General features: G+C 40.3%; 2 protein-coding genes across 2 annotated transcripts in view; one reads left to right on the forward strand and one right to left on the reverse strand.

Moving 5' to 3' along the window:
- Nucleotides 1-2,320: 2,320 nt before the first annotated feature.
- LOC147057112 (uncharacterized) lies at nt 2,321-7,802 on the reverse strand. Its single transcript, XM_085912692.1, has 4 exons — nt 7,730-7,802; nt 3,783-3,846; nt 3,030-3,356; nt 2,321-2,892 (listed from the first exon to the last, which is right to left on the reverse strand). Exons 2-4 carry the CDS (start codon nt 3,832-3,834, stop codon nt 2,489-2,491), a joined length of 783 nt encoding a protein of 260 aa, XP_085768818.1. The 5' UTR covers nt 3,835-3,846; nt 7,730-7,802; the 3' UTR covers nt 2,321-2,488.
- A 6,026-nt stretch (nt 7,803-13,828) lies between these two features.
- Nucleotides 13,829-22,818, forward strand: part of LOC147057113 (alpha-1,6-mannosylglycoprotein 6-beta-N-acetylglucosaminyltransferase B-like) — a 39,291-nt gene continuing 30,301 nt past the window's right edge. The window contains exons 1-3 of the mRNA XM_085912693.1: nt 13,829-14,057; nt 14,128-14,286; nt 16,980-17,092. Of these exons, the coding sequence (XP_085768819.1) occupies nt 14,222-14,286; nt 16,980-17,092 (178 nt within the window). The 5' untranslated portion in view covers nt 13,829-14,057; nt 14,128-14,221. The remainder of the gene's footprint in view (nt 14,058-14,127; nt 14,287-16,979; nt 17,093-22,818) is intronic.

Below are 22,818 nucleotides of genomic sequence, written 5' to 3' on the forward strand. Positions count from 1 at the left end.
TTCATTTTAGGCTTGAATATGAAAATTTCAATTTAGGCTTTCAAAAAGAAACAAGTCAGATTTCACCGCTCACAATATTGTAGCGATGAAGGAAACAATCATTTAACTGTGAACAAAGGCTTTCTTGTTATTTTGAATGTTTCTGTGAGTGTGATGTAACCTGCCGAGAGGAAGCTCACCTGACCGACGACCACCAGGCTGCCAGGGAGATAATGTAAACCTCTCGCGGAGAAGATAACGCCCCCCCCCCCCCCCCGCCCCCACCGATAATTGTCCAGACACACAAACACACCAGGCCGAGGGTACACAGCGAGACACTTGTGTTGCCATGGGAACTTAACCCGAAGCAAATACGCGCACGCACGCGCGCACTCGTACATCCACCTACGCGCACGCGCGCTCACACACAGACTTAGATGAATGTGTGTACTTTGTACTAGATGAGAAAGTTTAAACGTGTGGAACTGATGTAAGAAGGGATTACACTTTATTATTTTTTTGCGCTGGAAAGTCAGCCTGACATTTCTTGGAATTACGACTAATTATTTGGGTTCACTCGGTTCATTAAAGCAGACTCTAAACCAGGAATGAGCAATGTGGAGCAAATAATTTGTCATTATTCATATTACTCAGTAACTATTTAAATAATTAAATAAGTAAATACTGCAGTTCACTTATAAAACAGCAGTTTGAAGCAAACAATAAATCCACTGCCGCCCCCCCCCCCCCCACCCCGTGCAAAGAAGTCTTGCAGAAAAATAAAAACATTTAACGATGGCACGAAACTGCTTAAATGCAAATAAAACAGAACGTGCAATCACTTATTTTGTGCATTTGACATCATCAACTTCATCAGAAATGTTGATATTATTTAGGTGTTGTACGTTTGGCCTGGATTTCATTACAAATCCGTGAAGAAGAAAAAAAAACGGTTAAGTGATGGTTATGTTAGAAATTCAAACCGTTTTAAACCTCGTCGTCTGTATCCAAACATTCAAGACAGTTTCGTAAGTCATAGTTTGCTGACGATTAGCTTGGCGCTTGCGCCCCCACCTGGTGAAGCATGCAAAGGGGCTCCCAACCAGTTACTAGTTCATTAAATGTAGGAGGAAACTTTTTTTTTTTTCCACACAGTCAGGTACTTTCCAATAGTTTCTTATCCATGAATAAATGGAATTAATTGCATAAGTTGTCTTTGTCTTATATTTACATTTGTTTGATGTTCTTACACAATCAAGTGGGGGAAACGATGCATAAAAATAAATCTTTGAGAAGAATATTTTCTGACGGCACTTCACAAACTTATCTGATATAACTTACCATCCACCAAATTGCCACAATAAAATGTTCAATGCCATTTGGAGTGATTTAGTAAATGTGGGCCGTGCATGTGTGTGCGCGTGCGCGTATTGTCAGGTCAATGTGACACCGGTAATGTACTGTTGCGCTAAAAGCTCCTCTTTACTCTCGACGAACCAGTGACTTGAAAAGAATCAAATGAAAAGCACTGAAGCAAAAATGGAGAGAGCTTCCGAAAAGACTCGAATCGTTAGACTTAGAGGTGAAGTAAATTGGAATCTGCGAATATAATAATTACACTGGGATTTATAAATGATAAATCCCAGTGTAATAATTGCTTATAAATTATAATCATTATGCAAACGCTCAAACTAAACCTGTTAAAGAGCGGCACGGCTGCAGTTCACAAGTAGCCCAACAGGCGGCAACATTTACCCGTAAAATACTGGCGTAAGCTTTGCTCTGAATTTCTTTTCAGCTTCTGATAATTTGCCAAACATTCTCTATGCGGGACTTTATCCACCCATCTCTATTGCTTTGTCTAACTATTGTACAAATATTTTTTTTTCCAAATGAATACATTTTGTTTCGTATAGTGTTTACCGTGCAGCTTTTTGTAGATTAACAATCATTTTGTAACAATCATTTACCTAAATTTACCTTTACACAATAAAATAAACAATTATGCCAAGCTATATTCTCCCCATTGATTTATATTTGACCCAGTTTCTGGAATGTGTCATGTGACTCGAGCTTGTTTAAATAAGCGATGGTGACAAACACAATAATAAACCACCTTTGGACATAGGTCTTTGTCAGTAAAGTTCCATTACCTCTTTGTTACTAAACAACTAAACAGATTAATAATTCATTTCACTTAGAAGCATCAATGGGTCGAAATTAAAACATCAGCAAACGCATTATGGAAAGACAAGAAACAGGAAGCAAAGACCAGGGAAGGAGGAATCTCAAAAAATAATTTATTTGAGCAGAAAAAATAAACTCAAACAAGCTACCTGGATTGATTCAGCCAACCAAGTCTAACAAATCAAGAATCAAAATAGCAAACACCCAAAAAAAAAAAAAAAATCACGGCCACGTGGCTGTGTGAGAACAACAAAAACAAGATGACTGATGGTAGAGCATTCCATGATGGGAGTCTAATCACGCTCAAATATTCTTGAATCATTTAAGCAAATAATTGCACGACAGCAAGTAAGATTGATACCAGCAGAATTGTCACCAAAGGCTCACGAGATCCGGCAGCATTCCCAGCTTTCCGTGCGAACCCCTGAGCTTTCAGTCCGTAGCCGTTCAGAAATTCGGCACCCTCAGACAAATTGCATTCCATCTGTCTTCCAGAATCCATGCTGGTCAGGGTACAGTTGAAGTCCTCGTCGAAATTCCCTTCCAGCTGACTACGAATGGTTACCCAGCCGCCTTCTTCCACACTTTTAAAAGTATTTTGCCTTACAGGTCCCTCCGACCGTCGACTATGGAAAGACCACGACACGTCTCCGTCTGGATAGACGTGGCTGAACGTGCAGACGGGGCCGTCCTTGGATAAAACGCCTTTGACCATCCCGCAGCACTCTGAGGAGCACAAGGTCAGGTTGGAATCAAAACTCCACACTTTGGTTTGAAGAACAGTGGCAACTACCAAGTCTCTTTTGGTGTCCTCAAACATATGATAATAAAATGTCGTGTCGATACCGTCGATGCCGACTGACCTTGCAGCTCTATCCGGCTGTACCTGTGTGAAACTCCCCGATTTGAACGCAGTTTGCACATGTAGCGATTTGACGCGCCGCTATCCTCCGGCTGCACTTTTGCAAAGATGAGCGAAAGCCGACCTTTATTATATTCGCATCGGATGTGGCTTTTTGTATGGTTGCTGTGGATTAATTCCCCCATGCTGTCCACGTGACATAAAGGCTCGCCGTTTCGGGACCACTCCATATGTTTGACGGAGAACCCATCGGTCCACGTGGACACGTTGCAGTGTATCGTCAGCGGCTTGTCGCACTCGGCTGTAACGTTGCTGACGCTCACCAATCCTGGAAAACAAATGCGACAATTTCGAACTTAATTGTCACGTTTATCCATGACCTCAAATTTGAGCCACACATGAGCTTATTGTTCAATTAAAAAAAACATCGCCTCTATTTTTATTTTTCATACTGCTTGTGTTGAGATTCATATAAATTACCAGAGGGGAAAAAAAAAAGTTTGAATAACTCTTTCTCAGTTTGACTTTCTCACCTGACTCCTTTGTCAGCTTCAAGGGAATGTGCAAAGCACCTATCGATTGCAACATCACCGATAATATTATCATACAATATTATAATATTACATTTATAATATTTTCAACAAATACATTTTCTTCTTCCCTGTCAAGGAAGTGTAGGAGTAGTGAAAAGCTCATTTTATGACTGAAATATCTTGTTCAAGCAGACAATCTCTGTACAAAGATAGATGCCTACCTTGTGTCAATTCAGTTAGAAAGCAGACAAAGAGCAGGCTCGTCAATTTCATCCTGGCTCCGCACTGTGAAAATGAACAAATACATTCAGAAGATGGCAGAGGGAGAAAGACATTTTGCTTTCGTTTTCTTCATCTCGCGCACATTGGTTGTTAATGATTGAAGAATTGTAAAGAAATACAGGCGGGGTTTCTCACTTGAAGTGAGATGAAGGATGGACAAAGGCAGTGGAGAAATTGCTCGATGGAGAGGAGGACGCGAGTCTTCTAAGATTCTTTTAACGGTTGCCATCAAAAGGGACTTTGTGTGAAAGCCTTTGATTTCCATTTCAGCCGATCTTTAGTGATAGCCGGTGAAGGGCTCCTTCTACAGCAGGGGTGTCAAATTCATTTTGCTGCTCTTATTTGTCTATTTATTTATTTATTGTTTATTTATTTGGGTTATTTGCTTATTCCTTATTTGTTGCTCTTGTCTGTTCGTTTTTACTCTTTGTGCTATTTGATTGTGAGTGTCGTGTTCTGTTTCTAGTCACCGTGGGACGGTGGGAAACGTCATTTCGATCTCTTTGTGTGCCTTAACATGTGAAGAATAAAGCGGACTTTGACTTTGATTAAGAAAACTTGGTTTTAGACTAGCGGGTTATGTAAAAAAGTTAAAAGAAGAAAAAAAAAAAGCTTCGTTAAGCTTTTTTAAACTGGTGTCCCCAATACTTCTGCTACTTGTTCTCAAGCGTTTCATTACATTTGCACTTACTCGACACAAATGGCCAAATGCTCAGAATAGCCTGTACGTTTAATAAAGATTTTATGATGGCGACAGGTTGACCCTGTTTCCTTTATTTCCTGTGGGGGAAATTGCTCAACCATGGCAAAGTGTTTTTTGTTTTTTCTTTTCTCCCCAGCATAAAGATTTCCACAATAGTAGGCTATGCGAATGCATCGTTACATCACACACCTAACTTGGCTTGCAGTGTTGCAGTTTAGTTTACAAGGCATGTCAACTTTAATTGCTTCGGGGACTAGATTACCCATAATGCTGAGTATTATCTGCGACTTTAGTGGGATTTACTGCAGGTCTGCTTAACTGCTGAAGTTGTTTGAAACCGGTTAAATAAATGTTGACACTAATTCCGTGTTGGCTGTCCCACAGCTCTTAGTGGTGATGTATGGTGAGACCCTGGTGGTCTCATACTAGCTAATTATGTGAATAGCCAAACTATGGCATCAGGATTGCAAAGATAATGGACAATTACAATTCTTTTACTGCTCCGTTGTTGTTCATTCGTCAGAACATTTTGCATATTTTTCTTTATGTATTCATAAGACCTGCAAATGTTCCGAATATTTTCAACAATTGCTTTTTTCCTGTTGAATCCAACAGCGTGTTGTATCTTTCATTCGCTACGTTGTCCTCAATTACTGAGAACATTTTCCTTTCTTTCCATTTCTAGCAAGATGCTAATGGAAACTCAGGTGTCATCCAAGGATGTTCTTTACAAATTTATCGGACAAAGAAAAAGTCTGTACCCAGTAAGCATTCTATGAATCTCCAACCCAAATCAGGAGTGCTACTCAATGTAATTTCGCAATAGAATGATTCATTTAGCTCGTCAAAGTTCAAATGGATTGTTTTTCAATTGAGTGTACATTACAAAAAAATAAATCTTCAACTCAATGAAATGTTATATCCAGAATAAATCATTTGTTGTCGCAAACGTGGATAGCGTTAGCTTGTTTACAGTGCCAATGTTAACCATTAACACAATCAGATATCTTATTTCAAGCAGAACCAGATGACTTGTAACTGTAATTACGAAATCAAATTCCACCCCGTCCCTAAAAACGTCACATCTAATGTAGGATGAGCTGGAATTGGACGGATGTCAACCACAGATTTAGGTCAAATACAAACAGCCTATACGACCCTCGCGAGGATAAGCGGTTCAGTAAATGGATAGATAGTATTTTAGGATCACACCAAGACCACAGGAATTGCTAAATCTTCTTTTTAATTCGGAGAGAATTCAAAAATAAATGCTGCAGATCCAGTACACAAATGTTTACTTTAAAAAGATGATAATGCTCAATTTTAATGAACCTGTCAGATCAAGTATTAATCGAACAAGCAGTTGGGATTTGCTGTCATGTGAGAGATTGATTCTCCGCGGCACTTCTTGCAGCCGGAGTCCCTCAGGGTTCCATTCTGGGTCCTATCTTGTTTGCTCTGTATCTGTTCCTTTAGAGGCAAATAAAATTGCATTTCATTCTACTTTTATGCAGGTTAAACTTTCTCCCAACTTCCTTATAATTAAAGAAGAAACTTGAAAGGGTTCCAAGTGGTCAAGTACGCCGATAGCAACAAAGCTCCACTGTAGCGGCAATTAGCCCCACATAGACATTGAGGTCATTGTGTTTCGCCATCTGCGGTTTTTGTCAGCCATCAATCGTAGCATTTATCCGCAGCGTGCGACGGGGGCTTTTTAGAAGAATGTAACGACATAATTGTGATCAGAGAGCAGCTGCACGTTACAGCTGGCAGCGACTTTGAAGGGAAGAACCAGAATCAGATAGGAAGTCGTCGTCACGGAGAAATCGGGCTAATTATGGTGGGAGTTCATGTCAAACGCAATTCAAAGGAATTCATCTCCAGGCTTTCACTGTCATTTTTTTTTTTATTGCAATGAGAGAAGCACGCGTGTGTGTTAATAGTAGGATCTCTTATTGCTTCATTGCCCAAACCTTTATTTTTGGCAGGCTTCCCAGAGGAGATTCTAGCTTCTAAAAGCTACTTCATAACGGGATGATTAAAAGTAGTTCAAACGGCCTCCATCCAGACATCTACTCTAAGCAAGTGCTCGTAGATTTTCATTGCCAAACTCTTAACGCGGAATCATTTGTTTCAATATGAAAGATATGCTTGACCTAATTACAGTAAGCTCAATCTGGGCAGCAGATTTGTTGTATTTTAAATTCATTAATAATATCATATTTTCATTTGCCAGGTGTTTGCAGGGAATGGCTTTTAGCAAAATTCCCATAACAGCTTTCGCAACACTATAATATTGTAGCAATCAGTCACTGGCCGGCGTATTTCACGATCGTTGAGAGGGAAATAACAAGTTAATACTCTTGACATGTGGATTCTGGTTATCTAAATAGGCTCTTGTGTTTTGCCCAGTGGCAGCAATAAACCTTCAACACAATGGGAAGGAAGCACATTTCCTGTTCTCTGTACTGAGAGGTGTTTTTGTGTTCTATTCTTCTAATGGTTCTCCCTTGTGTACACATTTTCTAATGAACTGCAGTACATGTAGGTAGGTGTAAGTGTCTTGGCCATTTCCTGAATTTCCATATTTTCATTCTTAAATACTTGCAAATTAATATCACATTGTTTTCCAAATGAACATGCGATAGTTATATTTTTCTCAGATTTTCCTAAAAGGTCTGTAATGAAATATACAACCAACCATAATTTGGATTTTTTGGAAAAACAAAATCCCAAAGATAAGACAATTCTTTTTTTTCAATACCTTAAAGAGCCAGTGTGTAGAATTATTTTGTGCCATCTAGTGGTGAATTAATGCATTGCACTGACCCGAGTTCAAAACACTACGGTAACACCGGCTACAAACAAAATGATCAGCAAGCTTCTGTGTCTGAAGCCAAATTATAGCTATCGATTTACTTTCAGGACCTAAATTTGACACCTTTAACACCCCCCCAGCAACATTTTTGAAAGCTTTAAGAAGTAAGATTTTACTCACTTCCACTCGAGCGGCACAAGCTGGCATCCAATACATACACTAGATAATAAAAGAATAGCAATGACGTCAGCTAAAACTAATTGGCATGCGACTAAATGGAACGAAATGCACCGAGGACACCTCCGCCGCTCAAAGGTGCTTTTAAAATTGTTTGTGTGTTAAAGAAAGGCCCCAGTGACACTTACCTCCGTCCTTGTCTGATGGCTCGATGGTGTCGGAGTGGCGGCGTGCCTATCTCCACCACTTTTTTTCGACAGCGTCTCTTCCGGTTAAGAACTCTATTGTCTCCCAGATAACCTTGCCTTCCCGTCATATCGTTGAAACGTACTCTCCATCTTTCTACCTTTCCTTCCTTCCTGCCTTCAAGTTTGTTATTACTTTCTATGTTCAAATACTGAACAGCATGTACAGGAAATGATGATGAAAACCACCGTCCAGGGAAATCTCTTTTTAAATGTCTTCAATGTTGCGCAATTCTGAATCCAACAGGAATTTTTGTCCCTTTTTTTTTTTTTTTTTTTTTTTTGGGCGGTCACTAACCGCATACACATACATTACATCCATCTCTCCGGTTATCTCTGAAGGCCACTCTGCCCCATTAGTAAGCTCTTCTGTGTGGGTTGAGACATCTGCATTAAAATGTTCATTTCCATCTCAGCGTGTTTCCATTAGGGTGCCCGAGCAGGCTTGGGCCCAATTTATTCTGCCACAATGTGCTGCTGCTGCTGTTGCTGTATGAGTGGCCACGTAATGAGCTCTTAATGGGCCTCTGTCGGTTACATGGTGTCAGTGTGTTTATGAGGAGAGTTACACTAATGTGCCACAAGAGCTACGCTACGCAAAACTTGTCGTATTTCACTCGCTTTTCATTTGTTTGATCATAAATGATTTGTTTTACTGAACACGTAATAGGCGATGCCAGAGATAAGTAGCTAGCTAGCTAAATTAGATGAGATGGATGGATGGATGGATGGATGGATGGATGGATGTGCAAAACATGCTCGCTGTGTTGACATAAATTATTCGTACAATATTGGGTCGAATGAGGATTCATCGGAAATGAGGCAGCGAACAAGTGTGAGTGACTCTGGTCATTCTCACAACATGGCTGCCTCAGCACCGAGCGTGTTGAGTGGTCTCCTCGGTTCGTGGAATCCTGCTTTCTGGCAAAATGAAGAGATTTCTATGCTTACGCAGTAGTCTGTCATCAATCCCATTTGCCATGCTTCGGTCCCTTGCCGCCCCCTCCTCCCTCTTAACCCCCGCCATCCCTGTGCCATCCATCCTTCAATCTCCCCCACTTCACATCCATCCATCTTTCTTTGCGCTGCCTTGTTGGATTGATCGTGTTGAGCTTGTAGAGGGGGAAAAAAATAAAAGCAGGTGGTCTCTGGGGATGAATACAGCAACACGAGCGCCTGGACCTGTGTTTTTAATGAAATGCTTTAACACGGCAGCTCGCTATATGGACATGTACCTAGCTAGCCATACAATTATTGAAGAGACTCATTTGTTCATCAGGCCATATTTTTATTTTTTATTTTTATTTTTTAATGAACTACTCTCGTGAGCTGATTGTGTCTAATAAGCGAGAAAAAGATATTCAGCAAGTAAAAAAATAAATAAAAGAGTCTTACAAGGTCAAATCTATGTAATGTATTGATCGGCGCTCGGAATGAAACGTGTTTACATGCGATTGTTCTCGTCTCGAAATTTGATTCAAGCGGCAATCTGCAATATAAAAAGGCGAAAATAACAAGCTGGAAATTACAGCCGCTGTTAAGTAATTCACATTTTTGTATCTTTTCGTGGTTCTTACAGTTTATTGTATCATCTTTTAAACTCTAACAAGCAAAGGCAGTCGTTGAGGGGAAGCCGTTAAACAGCATGTGTTGTGTGTGAATGGCTACTGAGGGCGGAGGAGTAATTAAAAACATAACAACAAAAGTGATGTGTAATTTTATTTTTATTATTTAATACTTGTCCCTGAACTTCACATTCATTATAAATAGTAGATATTGTACTGTTGTTGTTGTTTTTTTTTCATGTAGATTCATTAAATGTGAACTTAATGAACAATGTCATATTTTGTGCCACATTTGGATGATGTCATTTTGATCACTGGTATTTTATAGTCATATTTTCATACAACCACTTTCACATGATGAACATGGAGTAAAGTTAGCATATTGATGTATACACTGGAAAGTCCGTAGCTGTTTCTGCGCTCAACTGATGCCAGACTTTCAAGCTGTTTATTTAAAGAGTTGATTTTTTTTCTCTCTTTGCAATCCCACTCGGTGCTGGCTGCATTTGACCGATCAATAATGTAATTCTTAACCAGCAACTCCTAATTACCTCTTCCATTATCTGACCACATCTCTCATTATACTGTCAGCAGCCTTCATTAGGGCCTCGGGCAGAGCGGGAAAAAAGCGGTAGATGTTTTACAAACACGAATAAAAATGGGAATGATGAGGGAGCACAAACGCGCTTCTTGGATTGGTCTGACTTAAAGATAAAAAAGGCCGGCGACCCGCTTGCCCTCCTCATCTCTACTTCCTCCCCCTCTCTTCCTCTCTTTGTTTAATCAATCAGATAGCCATTAGCCAGCAGCGGCTGCTTGCTCACGTATTGCACAGCCACGGGAGCGCTGCCATTCCGCAAGATGGCTCACCCCTCCGCCCCTTCCCACCGTCTGCCTCATTGTGATAGCCGTGCAGCCCGAGGGAAATAAAGACGGCGGCAGCAGCTAAATCAAACACGCGCAGCGCAGTGAGGTGGATGCTAGCAATGACTTTTATGGCTTTTTATTATTTTTAGGCCTCATTTGATGTTTTTATTCTATTGGTCAAGTGTCACAAAACAAGGCATCGAATTACGGCCTCGGGTTAACAATTATTATCTTTTATATGCTCTCGTGACCAAAGTTGGACTCGGAATTGTAATAAAAAGTCAAATGTTCATCATTAGCTATCCCCCCCCCCCACCTCTTCTTCTGTCAGCCGCTGGCGGCTTGCTAATGTTGTGAGCTGATTTCAATTAGCTCTCCGCCAAGCTTCGTCGCTCCGTCTTCTCGGCTGAAGAACAGCCTTAAATAGTCTAAAATAGCTCTAAGAGGGAATCGTTGATAGGAGACAAAGGGGAACAAGGGACGCTGCAATAAAACGACATGTTTTAGTGCTTGTTTTCAACTTGCCCCACAGTGACAAACACATAGTGTGCTATAAAACGCAACGAGGACGACTTTCAATAGCAAGAAAGAAATTGATAACTTTACTGGAGGTTGGTGGTACTTAAAAAGCTTCACACCAGAAGGCAAAAGGGGGTTTTCATCAATTAGGTGTTTCAGAGACGATAACAAATGAGCTACTTCCTACTACACGGGGAAAATGTCAAGACGATTAAGAAAAAAAAAATCGCAACCTAAAAGCAGGATGAATAAAAAGATAAGAGCCAAAACAGTAAACACATTATCAGAAGAAAGTACAATACATCTAGTAAAAAAAAATACCTCACACTGTTTCCCTTCAACTAAATAATTGAATAAATAATAAAGGGAATCTATATTCAATAAATTGACATTCAGTAATCTTCAGTAAAAACAAGGCTGACCTGAAAGTGCTTCAGGTTTTCGCTGCTCTCAAACGTAAAATGTCACACTGCATAGTATGCCGCCATCTAGTGGTAGAGGGTGGAATTACAGAAAAAAATAAACGGGAGGCTGAACAAAATAATTCTACAAAAACTATATATCCAAAGCGCAAAGGTATGTCTCACGAGTGAGTCACACTACATTGTGAAACCATTACATCCACAGTGCAGCAGTAATCTTTACAAACGATTGATTTTTTCCCCCTTTTTTATTGTAACACAATGTAGCACGTAGATCGAATCAGTCGCTCTTGTTCTTTCAATTTTCCACCCGCATCCAGCTGATGACAACGTTTCATCACAATTCTTACCGAGAACCCAATTCGCTGAAATCTTTGCTCCGCATATTGCAATGTATCACTTGGCAAGAACTTGAGAACACAGTTGGATGGCAAGTAGGGATGAATGCTTGTTGGCTGCGAAAGTGATCCAGAGGGAGGCAACTTGTACTGAGATGAGAAGCTTGTCTGAAGCAGTCCCTAATGGAGCGACTCAAATATTCCCGCTTCCTCCTTGTTTCGAGTTTCAGCACTGCCCTTTCCTGCTGTTTGGTTCCACAACAAAAGACGAGGCAGGGAGACGTGAAGGCGGCGCATACTGACTTTGTGTGTTTCCTCCATAGAGGAAGTTGGCGCAGCAGCAAGTAGGGCATTCCATGCAGGAGAGGATTTTGGAGCTGTGGAATGTGACTGTTTTACTCCCAAAGTGAGAGAGAGATGAGGATTTTCTCTTTGAAAACAAAAGCCAAGGGTGCGGCAAAGAAACTTGTATGAGAGTGGAGTTTCGAGTATTTCCTTTATCTTACCACAAAAGAGACATTTACAATCTATTTTTTTGGGAGATTGACAATGACAGTGGAAGTTTCAGGAAAAAAAAAAGTTACTCACTGCACACTTTACAATGTGTGCATGTGGGGCATAGCATAGCATAGGATAGCATAGCATAGCAACTTTTAGTGTAATGCAACCATTAACTGTTCAATGGAGAGTTTTAGAACATAGCAAAGAGAGTGACATAAAAAGACAGCCTCTCTCATTGTCTGTTTTGGCAGCGATTGTGTGAAAAATAGTCAGAGTGCCGAGATGAGGTCTGTCGCCCGTGGGCAGACACATTTAGGGAACTTGTCACCTCCTGCGTATTCTATTCCACGCTTTTCTCAAACAATGAGACGATGGCTCTGTCACTCACAGTGACACTTCCTGAAGGCTGCGTGTTTCCCGCAGGCCCAGCCCCTCTTGCCTTGGGCATCCCTTCGTGACGCTCAGAGGACTCCGGCTTTTGCTGGGAGGGCTTGTGGTCTGTCAAAACAATCTGCTTGACAAAAAGTTCCTGCTCACAAGACAAGTGGGCATAAGTGGGACATACGCACCTGTAGATGGTATTGATACAAATAAAATTAAAAAAGGTCAAATCGAAGGCACAGGGCACTAATGAAGTGGAAATGATCAAATCTGCCTGGCTAGATTTTCACATTAACATTATGGAGCCATAAAAAAAACTATTTTATCTAGACTGATGTTTATGGTTATTTTTTATTGTGTTAAGTCAAATCGGCAAAGAGCGAGTGTGTGGCTCTCAGTCCTAACTGCACACTACGTACTTGAATTTGCATCCATGCGTGTGTGTGTGTGTGTTTGTGTGTCTGTGCACGCGTGTGCGTGTGCGTGTGCGAAAACGTTTCAAACCACAGGAGAAGCGAGTCAATGGTGAACGTAATGAAAATGCAAATTGTCCTTCTGCTGTTGACCTGTGCTGTCAATCAGGATGGCAATAATTCGATGCAGACCAACTTTGTCCAAACAGACCCGCTATCAACCCAAAGCGTGACCGAGCGTGACTTCCCACCAAGCCGTTTCTTTTATTCGTTTTGGAATAATTTGTTTTTGCCTCATTGTGATGTTTTTGCCTCCCATTTTCATCGAAACTTGTTTTTTTCCCCATCACCCTGCAGTTTTGTATATTTGCATTTCCATCACTTTTACACAACTGCTACTTTTCTTGTGTGTTGTATTTGCATTTGCAATTCAATGCCATCGAAATTCCAGTCCTGATGCTTTTAAACTAACTGCATGTATTCCTGCCGAGGCCTCTAACGACCTCTAGATGCCGCTGTTGTATCCTGGCATCGGCTATCGTCGCTATCCGTGGTTCTGAAATTATTCCTGTCAGCAATGTAAAATTCGGACGATTTAACCAATATAGGTATAACATGAAAACATATTGTTTGCGTTGCTTTTTACGGTCATATAATTGAAGAGTATGATTCTGGTTGTGATTATTGTTATTATTGCTGTTTCTGATAAAAGTAGTGGCTGAAAAATGGACCAGCCGGAGCTGTCCATCAACGTGTCGGCCCTGTGTTAAGGTAACCGGAAGTAATGTGTACGCCGAATAAAACCATCGTTGAGCCATACAAAATAAAGGTATATAGATATTAATGGTTTCTTTTTTGGCGTTGTATGTGCTAAATGTAGGTCGTAATTCTGTACATTTATATTTAATATTTAATGTTTGTGATTTACACCTCGCGACTTTGCGTAATTTAGCATGAGGCGTTTCTTGAAGATTTATTGTGAAACAACCCCCGGATAAACCGCGCATTCACAGACGAGCTTGACTCGCGGAGTGAACAAATTGCCGGGAGCCACCGCTTGTCGGCACATTCTGCGGGGCTTCAGTGAGAAGTTAAAACCACCTCGTCCAACGTTACGTGGAATCCACCACGGATGCCGCTGTGTTGAAGCAGACGCTCGCCAATTCAATTTATGTTCTACGTCGCCATTTTTGTGAGGAAGTTATAAAGGCGGGAAAAAAAAAACAACCTGCGGCGATTTCACTGGGGAGTCGCCAGGCTTCGCGGTAAGAAAAAAAAAGAAAAAGTCGACAGACACGTAAGAGTCTGGATAAAACTTTCCACTTTTCCACCAAGGGAATTCCCTCCTAAAATCCTCTCATTGGAACATGTTTGGTCAGCACTTGCTACAAGCCACAACGTTCATGTCAGGGGTCGCTTGTTTTGGAAAATGACTGTCAGCACCGACGGCAAAATAATGGTCAGAAGATGGCTCGTGACGTTCAAGCCGTTCAGGTAAGGAGCGCTTTACTTTAAATCATATTTTCCTTCCTTGTTGTCATATTGTCCGGTTCGGATGGGGTTTTTAAGATGGCACCCCATGAATTAGATGGACCCACTTAGAACTACGTTTAACAGGCACTTCCAGGTGTTTCTTTTTTTTTTTTTTTTTTTTTTTTTTGCTCAGGTGTGTCCAATTAGTGTTTTATTGATTATTTATGCTTTTATTGATTACTTTTGGGTTCATAATTGGTTATTACTGTACACCAGTCAGCCATGATCACACATGACAGTTGATGTCAGTGCAGTGTTTAACCAACATTCTAATACAGTAGCAGGCTAGAATATGAGTAAAATATTTTTTCCCCATCCATTATCCGAACAACTTATGAAATGAAACTGTATTACACAGGTTAAAAAAAAACCATGTAAGATAAAATGTACATCATCATAAGATCAGGGGATGCTTTGAGAATAATTGTCTTTTTTTTTTTCTATATGTGAAGCCCTTTGAGACTGCTTGTGATCTAGGGCTATATAAATTGACTTGACTTGACTTTGAAGTTAAGTACATCTGAAAAAAAGTTGACTGCCTATCATGAAATATCAACCGATAAGCTGCTTGATTCATATTTGACGGGTTTGATTTGAAGAAATTGACTGCTTTCAAAATTTAATGTAATAATCATATTTTTTCAGAAAACACCAACACCTCCCCCATAGCTGGCAATAACTCGTCTACTTCCCAAATCATCTGTCAAGAGGTCAAATCAGATAGTTGTGTATGTTTTAGGCAGCCAATTAGCCGATAGCGCATCTCTTCTTCCTGATCCAGTTAAAGGGAGCAGAGCGCATTTACTTTTAAGCCTGTTAATTAACGGCTCGTTAGCGCAGGAGGAGCAAGGTCTAATCCTCTCGCGTCACCCACCTAACAACCCCTTTGCAAAATAGCTGAATAAATAATCAGAGGGGAGGACGATCGCCTGAGGACAGCTTTGGAGCAGCGCCTCTACCCTCACTCCAGTTAAATACATTTTAGACCTCTTTACGCTTCATATTAACCTCAGTGTTGCACTTTCCAACATGCAAATGCATTAAATTCCAGATGCTCACGTAGACCGATGAACTCACTTTTGAAAGTCTGGCTTTATGTGTGAGAGAGAGAGAGAGCTTGATCAATTGTCAGAATGGAATGAAATTCTCTGCTCATTCGTGCCGACCACTAATACATTGCACTGTGTCCAACCAACAATTCCAAGCTGTTCTTTTTTTTTTTTTTATTTCTAGCAAAAAACAAAACACTTGCTTTAAGGATTTTTACGACTTGGCCAGCCTTAGAATATTATCCTCGTAAAATCACAACGCCTTATCCCTCGCGTATCATTTGGCATCCTTTTGGGTGAGCTGGATCAGTAAGTTTTGTGACTTACTGCTGTCGTTGGGAATTTCTCCCTAACAAGACACATTCACTCGTTGACCGCCAGCCCAGTTCAAATGGACCTTTGACGGCTAAATACGTCATTGGGAGCAAATGACTTCATATTTACCAGTCCCATTCGAAACCTGTGACTTTTTTATCCGTTTGAATGGAAGCCCGCGTGTCACGAACAGATGTACTCCATGAAAAGCACACCATCTGATGCTGCCAAGACTGTTAGAGCCCATTATTGGCCTTGATTTTAGGACTTGATGGCTCCTTTTTTTACACTGCCTATTAAAGAGAACTTTTTTCCCCTCCCTCTCGTGATGTTTATAAATGCCACCAACATTGAAAGAAGGGATAAAGTCTATTTTCAACGTTTACAGCTTCAGTGGAAGTATCAGCCGAGATGCCACCTTTGTGCAGAGATGTGAAGTTTAGCACTTAGCACTTCTTTGTCAGCAACAGGAAACTCCAATGACCTGTTCTAATAGCTCAACAGTGATGCTTTCCTCGGAATACTGTAGAAAGTGTTGTTGAAAATAAAATGTAAAAGCATGCATCACTGATATTACTGATATTTCCTAACTTATTTGTTCTTTGTAATTGTAAAAAAAATATCACATGATCAGTGTCTTCACATAGAGGAATCTTATTAATGACAAGCTAATTTGAGTACTTTTTTTATTTCAACTAGTTGGCGTCGCTATAATCAGTAGTGCATGGAAATAGAGCAAAAAAAATGTATTTTATGCAATCTTAAATTGAACCAAGTGATAGTATCAAGTTAAAATGCAAGTGATCGGATCCAAAATGGCTCCAATTTATATATAAAAAAAAACCCTCAAGTTATTATTGAAAAACAACAAATTCTTTGCTTTTATGTCAATGCAGCCAAACATTAAAATCATTACATTTTTTTTATTGGTTGTCTGGATGCATACGTCGATGCTTGCTGAAATAGTGACAATTTTTTTTTAAGCACCAATATCAATACTTGTATTTGCACATCCAATGGTGTAAATTGAGTGTTTTTCTACTTGCGTGATTGTGTTTACCACTTCTTGAAAAGCTTTGGCCTTGTTATGTCAACCGTTGCCTTGCCAACCTGTTTTGTCTACATATAACCATTTAACCAGTTCCAATTCACCTTGTCTATCTCTTCATTCTTCGCACCCTCTCCCCCCCCAAAAAAATAACAATCCCGCTGTCTTACATAAAACTCTGTTCACTAACTTCACTCCTTTTTAACACATACCGCCTTGCCTGCGCTTTTGTGTGTTTGCAGGATATTCGTGGTGGGAATAGGCTTCTTCAGCCTGTGCTTTCTAATGACTTCTCTAGGGGGGCAATTCTCAGCCAAGCGATTGGGGGACTCCCCCTTCACCATCCGTACTGAAGGTACCGACGTGTGCTTTCTGTGTGTGCATGTGCGCGACTATGTTGGGTACATGATGACGATGATGTTCAACATCTTAATTGAGACCCTGTGACACACAAAAAGGGGGCATGTGTGTTCTTATAGTAAAATGTCGCACTTTGGACGGCACAAACTCCGCTTTGAGTTCTTTTTTCGCTTAATTTTTAAGTTTAATTTACACGTTTGTATCCCCCTGCTCGGAAATGAATGGAAACGCAATTAATTTGTTGCCCAAACATCTAGAGTTTATTATGAAAATGAATTTAAGAGTTGTCGCTTTGTGTAGGCATAAATAGCAGGATTAAAAAGAATTTCACGTTCAATGATCTTCGGTAAAATGAGGCCGAGTTTGAAATACGAGAAATAAAAAAAATATATATATATTGAAATATTGAATCATGAGAAATTGAAAATAATATTTTTTTTTTTATTTGTTCAAATTTACATGGTGTTGCGGTCTAACGTGTGGAATTATTGTTTTTTTTTTCATGAAGCTGAATCAATTTTGAGTCTTGTATGAATTAACCCCCCCATGGGATTGCTTTTTGAATTCCAACTTGGAAGTCAGCCACTGTCATTGAATAAATTGTGCTCCACTTTGGAGATTCCACTGTAATGGACTTAAGGAAGTGCAGACAGAGTATATAAAAAAAAAAAAATCTGCTGTGTTTGTGCCTGTGTTTGAGAGATAATAGGACAGGAAAGTTTGCTTTGGGATTACTGCAGGTAATGCAAGTTTGTGTGAATTAAAAGAAGAATGCGCTGATTAATAATCAACTGCTGGTGCTGGGCAGCCTGGGAAAGATATATATATTTTTTTTTTCCTTTGCGTGACCCGCACGCTACTCATTCGCCTCCCTGTGCTTATCCACGTTTCTGATGAGCTGGCGGGAAAGTGCTGATAAAAGGGGCAATGCGGGACAAGATTGAGGCGGCCCATCCATCCATCCATCCATCCATCTGCTCGCTGAAAAACAACCGGTGCTTTCATTAAGCCTTCGCTCACCGCCTGCAGGGTCACTCCATGTTTGCATGTCACGTTTGCCACGTCTTCCGTGTAGTACAAAAGGAGATTACGTGCTTTTTCCAAATCGTTCGGCACTTTTGAATGCTAAGCTCCTTCATTTTACACTGATTTACGACTTCTGTTTGCTTTTGGGCTTTGCACTAAGCTCATTGTTTTCCCACTGATCCCCCCCCCCCCCCCCCCTTCTACTTTTATGTACGTTCCAGATTAGGTAATCCTTTCAAAAAGTTTGATAGCTGTTAAGAAAAACAAATCTTAAATATTGTCTTTGAGGTTGAGCGTTTTGTTAGCTGAAATCGTCACAACAACAAAAATTCACCTTTTGATGACATGCTCATTTTTTGTCCTAAATATGTATATGCATATATGGCTGTAGCGGTAGCCATCTTTTTTTCCAGCATTGATACTCTGTAGTCATGGTAACCACAAACCTGTGCGCTTGTTGACGCACTCTGCTCTGAACGGCGATGGCTCAGAGAATGTGATGAGCGAGCTGTAAAATCTTCATTATTGTGGTCTTTAATCGATGTGCTCATTTTTATTATTTTTTTTTTTTGATTGTGGAAAAAGTCCTTCCAGGGGATATTTGAGTCTTATTCCAAATCCAATGACCTTTGAGGATTTTGACAGCCAAACTAGCAGTGAAGTTGAAGTTCTAATAGAATGGTTCCGTTCCAACGCTTCCAACTCGTATGATGTCATGAGATATTTTTAGCCCCGGGTTTGAACCTTCTCGACACAATAAAAACCTACATTTGTATAAGGCTTATCGCCGTAATACGAGCCGCTTCGTAAAGCCTGGCGCTTGTTTGAGTATTAGCCGAATCCCATTGCCACCTCTCTCTTTCTCGGATTATCGGCTTCCATCTTCTCAAATCCTCGTGTCTCCCCTGTAACTCTCAAACTCATCATTGGGGTGTGAGCTGACACTGGTTCGGCGGCGGCGTGGTGTAATAGACAAAAAAAAAAAAGTCTGATTGCAAGCCTGGTCTTTTTTTTTTGTACACATCTATGATTAAAAGAATTAGATTCCTCCAGTTAATATTTCTCCGAGTCGGCAGATGAAAAGAAAATGGCATAAAAGGTGGGCTTTTATCTCCACATTAAAATGAAACCGACACAAGGGAGACGTTAGCTTGATCAAAAGCTCTCCCTATGGACCTTGTTCATACTATGCACTCAGTTGAATTAGAATAAACAAGAAGCTACGACAAAACCTTTTAGCCTCAGCTTGACTCTTCCGACGCTGTTTGTTCTAGCTCAAGGCTTGATAACTCTTTGTGCCTCCCTGATGGGATGGAGAATCTAATTTTATTCTCCCCTCTCACTTATTTGTTCTTTTTATTATTTTGGAGCTCCGCAGGTCTAATAGCCAATAGCTTGAAGATCTGGCTGTCATTTACAAAATGGCTCAGAGGTGAATGCTGTTGTGTTTGTTAACGTTGCCGTGCTTGCATTAAAGTCAGTCCTGTGGTCTTTTAGCTTTCTTCAGATTAGTCAGAGGAAGACTCATGCCACCATTTTACATTTGGGCCCTCAAAGCTTAGCTCGTCTGTCCTAAGAGGACCTCGACACAGTTGACTCATTTACAAGCTGCAAATTGGTTATTTACCTTTCGTTACCTTCTTTGTTCTGCATTGGGTTGCTATATAAAAAGCACGGACGAGGACTGAAGGACAAAGTGGACCTGGCAATTTTATGCTTTACAAAATAGGAGCCATTATTTGGTGGATTTGCCCCCCTTTTTTTTTTTTAACTCAGCTCATTTGACAATAAGGACTTGGACAAATCGTAAAGGATTGTTCAAAAATACTTCAAGCTAATTATCTAATTATTGCCATTCCCATTTGAAGTTTATTATCAAACTAAATCAAAGAGAAAATAAGCTTTCAGTCTGCTAGCTTTATGCTAAATTATTAGCACCTATGTAGCATAGTAGTTTGTGGCATTCAAACAAAGTATGTTTGCTTATTATAACACCTTGGAACATGGTAGAGAGCCATTATATATATATTTTTTTTTAATGACAACACTTTGCGTTGTAAAAAACAGTATTTCTTTTCACTTTGGCAAAGGTCTTCTTTCAGCAGAGTTTGCTGTTTAGGTCACACCCCCGGCAAATCAGTCGAGCGCGTCGTAGCTGCCTTAATCTGTAGCCTTCTTTTATATGTGTGTGTGTGTTTCTCCTCTCAAGCTGGCTTGTTCATCTCCATCACAAACTCCCCGCAGTGATGTTTCCTCCCCATCACTTCATGTAGAACAAATGTGGCATGACAATCTTCTACACGTTGCTGGTGTAAGGTGCATCACAAGTCACTCCGGGAGTCGGCGTTCTCAGTCCACTCGTAGCCTCGGGACCTTCTGCGTGGGTGCGTGCTGCTGCGTGTGTGCGTGCGTGATTCTGGATAACCTCACCCACCGTGGGCCAACAAGCTAATGGGTGTAGTGTGTTGGCTTGTAATGTGTTTTTTTTTGTTTTTTTTTATATATATATATATACAAAATGGCATCTTTCAACCTTTAGCAACTAAATTGAGCTAGTAAAGGAGGGTGAGTGTAATTGAATTTCATCCCTCACGCTCATCATAAATGTCATTGTCAGCTTTGGTGAATAGAAAGTGTTCATGTGTTATGAATAAAAAGATGCATCATTTCAGCAAGGCTGGTCAAATGAGCTGTGCCGTGATCGTTGAAACTTACCCACAGCATTTTTTTTTCCTTCTTTTTGTTAGGTTGAGGACAACTTTGGCAGTATCTCAATCATTTGTTTGGAAACTTATTTTTAGTTGATGGAAAATAGAATCTACAAAGATCCGAAATAGCAAACGCTAAATTGCGCGTTCACTCACCCTGACAGATTGTGCGACACCATTGGTGACGAACATTTTGGGAAATTTTAGAAAATAAATTGATAGTTTTGATCTAGGAGCAAAGGATTGTTTTTCATTTTGCCCTTGTGAAGTTTGTTGAATCAATTGTACCTTTGCTAAATAAATAAATAAAAGGCCACGAGCGCACGGTCAATACACGGCCGCTTTGAAGTTGAAATCTAATTGAGCACGTTTGTTCTTGTACGGCAGCTTTGAAGCAAGAAGGGGAACTCAATGACTGCCAAAAATTGCTCCGGTAATCCGAGCCCACGTTGACATGATGATCGAGGCATGCCAACACATTAGGAAGAGGCGAGAGCGGTAGACAAAGATGGAGGAGGAAATGTTGCTGACCTGACGTTTTAGCACGGCGAAGTAGAGGAGATGATGTTTCTCAACAGTTGGCTTTGGCTGGCGACCAAACAGCTGTCGACGTAGCCTACATTTAGATCGGCCCGGCGCAAATGAAATATGGCGAAGTGACGACTTAGTGATCAAACATGACGAAACAGATTTCTTTTTATGAACGCAGATTAAAACAAGCCCCGTTTTGACCCCCCCTGTCAATGTCAGCGGCAGTGCTGCCAGATGTGTGTTTGCCAGCAGCTTAAAGGCCACTTAGCAGAGTTGACGGCAAACGTTATTGCGGATAACACCCGCTGCCTGTCAGAAATCTGCCCTTTAAATGTCCACCTTTTTATTTAGGTCCGGATTTGGAGCAGTTGGAGTGTACTCGTATTGCGTACCTTTTTTTTGTGTTCCAGGAGAGGCAAAGCATTTAAAGATTCCGGTTGTCATAAATAAGAACCTCGCAAAAAGACGTGTCATCGGATACAATGCGATTGCTGCAGACAATGCCATTCTTAAAAAGTGTAAATTAGGTTATTCGGTTTATTCCGCTAGCGTCCAGATTTTTAATTGTCCCTCACAGCTTTGCACTACTTTAGCCAACTCTTAACTCCAATACATATTCATGAGAACGCTGACCCAATTTCCCCAAGTTGTCAGCGGCATTATGTTCTTACCAAAGTCCCATTACCCGGGAATGGCAAGTTTCTCCACAGCGCATTATACGGTATTATGGTTATGTGAGCTCTGAAGGTGACTGAGTATACGGTAATCTGCTGTCCAAATGACCTTCCTTGTATCATCTTACGTGTCACTAGTTTTTTTTTTTCTCTTCCATCTAGAATCGAGATGCAGCTTATCCTTTACCTTCTCCTGGGGGGAAAAAAATAAAAGAAAAAAAAGTATTAAAGAAAATAATAATAATAATAAAGGTGGAAATTTTATGTAGATGGTATAATGACTGGTTGGGCAATATATATATTTTTTTATTATTTGCAATGCCAAAACAAGTACATACACAAAAGACAAATGAAAGATAGGGTTGAAAAAAAGTTTAAAACTATAAATACTGGATTTGATTAAAAATCAAAATCTTGTTAGATGGTGATATAATTTAAAAAAACAAAAAAATCCTTTCTATTCAATTGTTAATCACAAACTATGCTGATTGATATTGTATATAGCTTTAGCGAGGCCTTTACAGCTCTCCAGCCACAGACCTGGAAAAAAAAGATAGACGTGAAAAATAATACGAAGGCAAGGAATGATAAAGAGATAAAAATAACGAGTGAAAATCTTGATGCGGCAGCATGCTGCACAAATCAAAGATGTCTATTGAAGTGTGAAAGATGCAAAGTGAGCTGCGCTAAGTCATATTAGAGCAATTTCTCCCCCCCCCCCCCACCACCACCTCACCCATCTCATTCTTTGTTTTTTCCACATATGCCCTGAGAGACATATC

This window comes from Syngnathus leptorhynchus, chromosome 5 (assembly GCF_054491065.1).
Source record: "Syngnathus leptorhynchus isolate UIUO chromosome 5, UIUO_Slep, whole genome shotgun sequence".
Classification (NCBI taxonomy): Eukaryota; Metazoa; Chordata; class Actinopteri; order Syngnathiformes; family Syngnathidae; genus Syngnathus; species Syngnathus leptorhynchus.

Excerpts from the sequence above, each read along its gene's own strand:
- LOC147057112 (XM_085912692.1), bottom strand. The coding sequence starts at position 3,834 with ATGAAATTGACGAGCCTGCTCTTTGTCTGCTTTCTAACTGAATTGACA. Across the intron at positions 3,357-3,782 it reads TCTAACTGAATTGACACAAG|GATTGGTGAGCGTCAGCAAC; the intron begins GTAGGCATCTAT and ends TTTGTTTTCCAG. Across the intron at positions 2,893-3,029 it reads CAGCCGGATAGAGCTGCAAG|AGTGCTGCGGGATGGTCAAA; the intron begins GTCAGTCGGCAT and ends TGTGCTCCTCAG.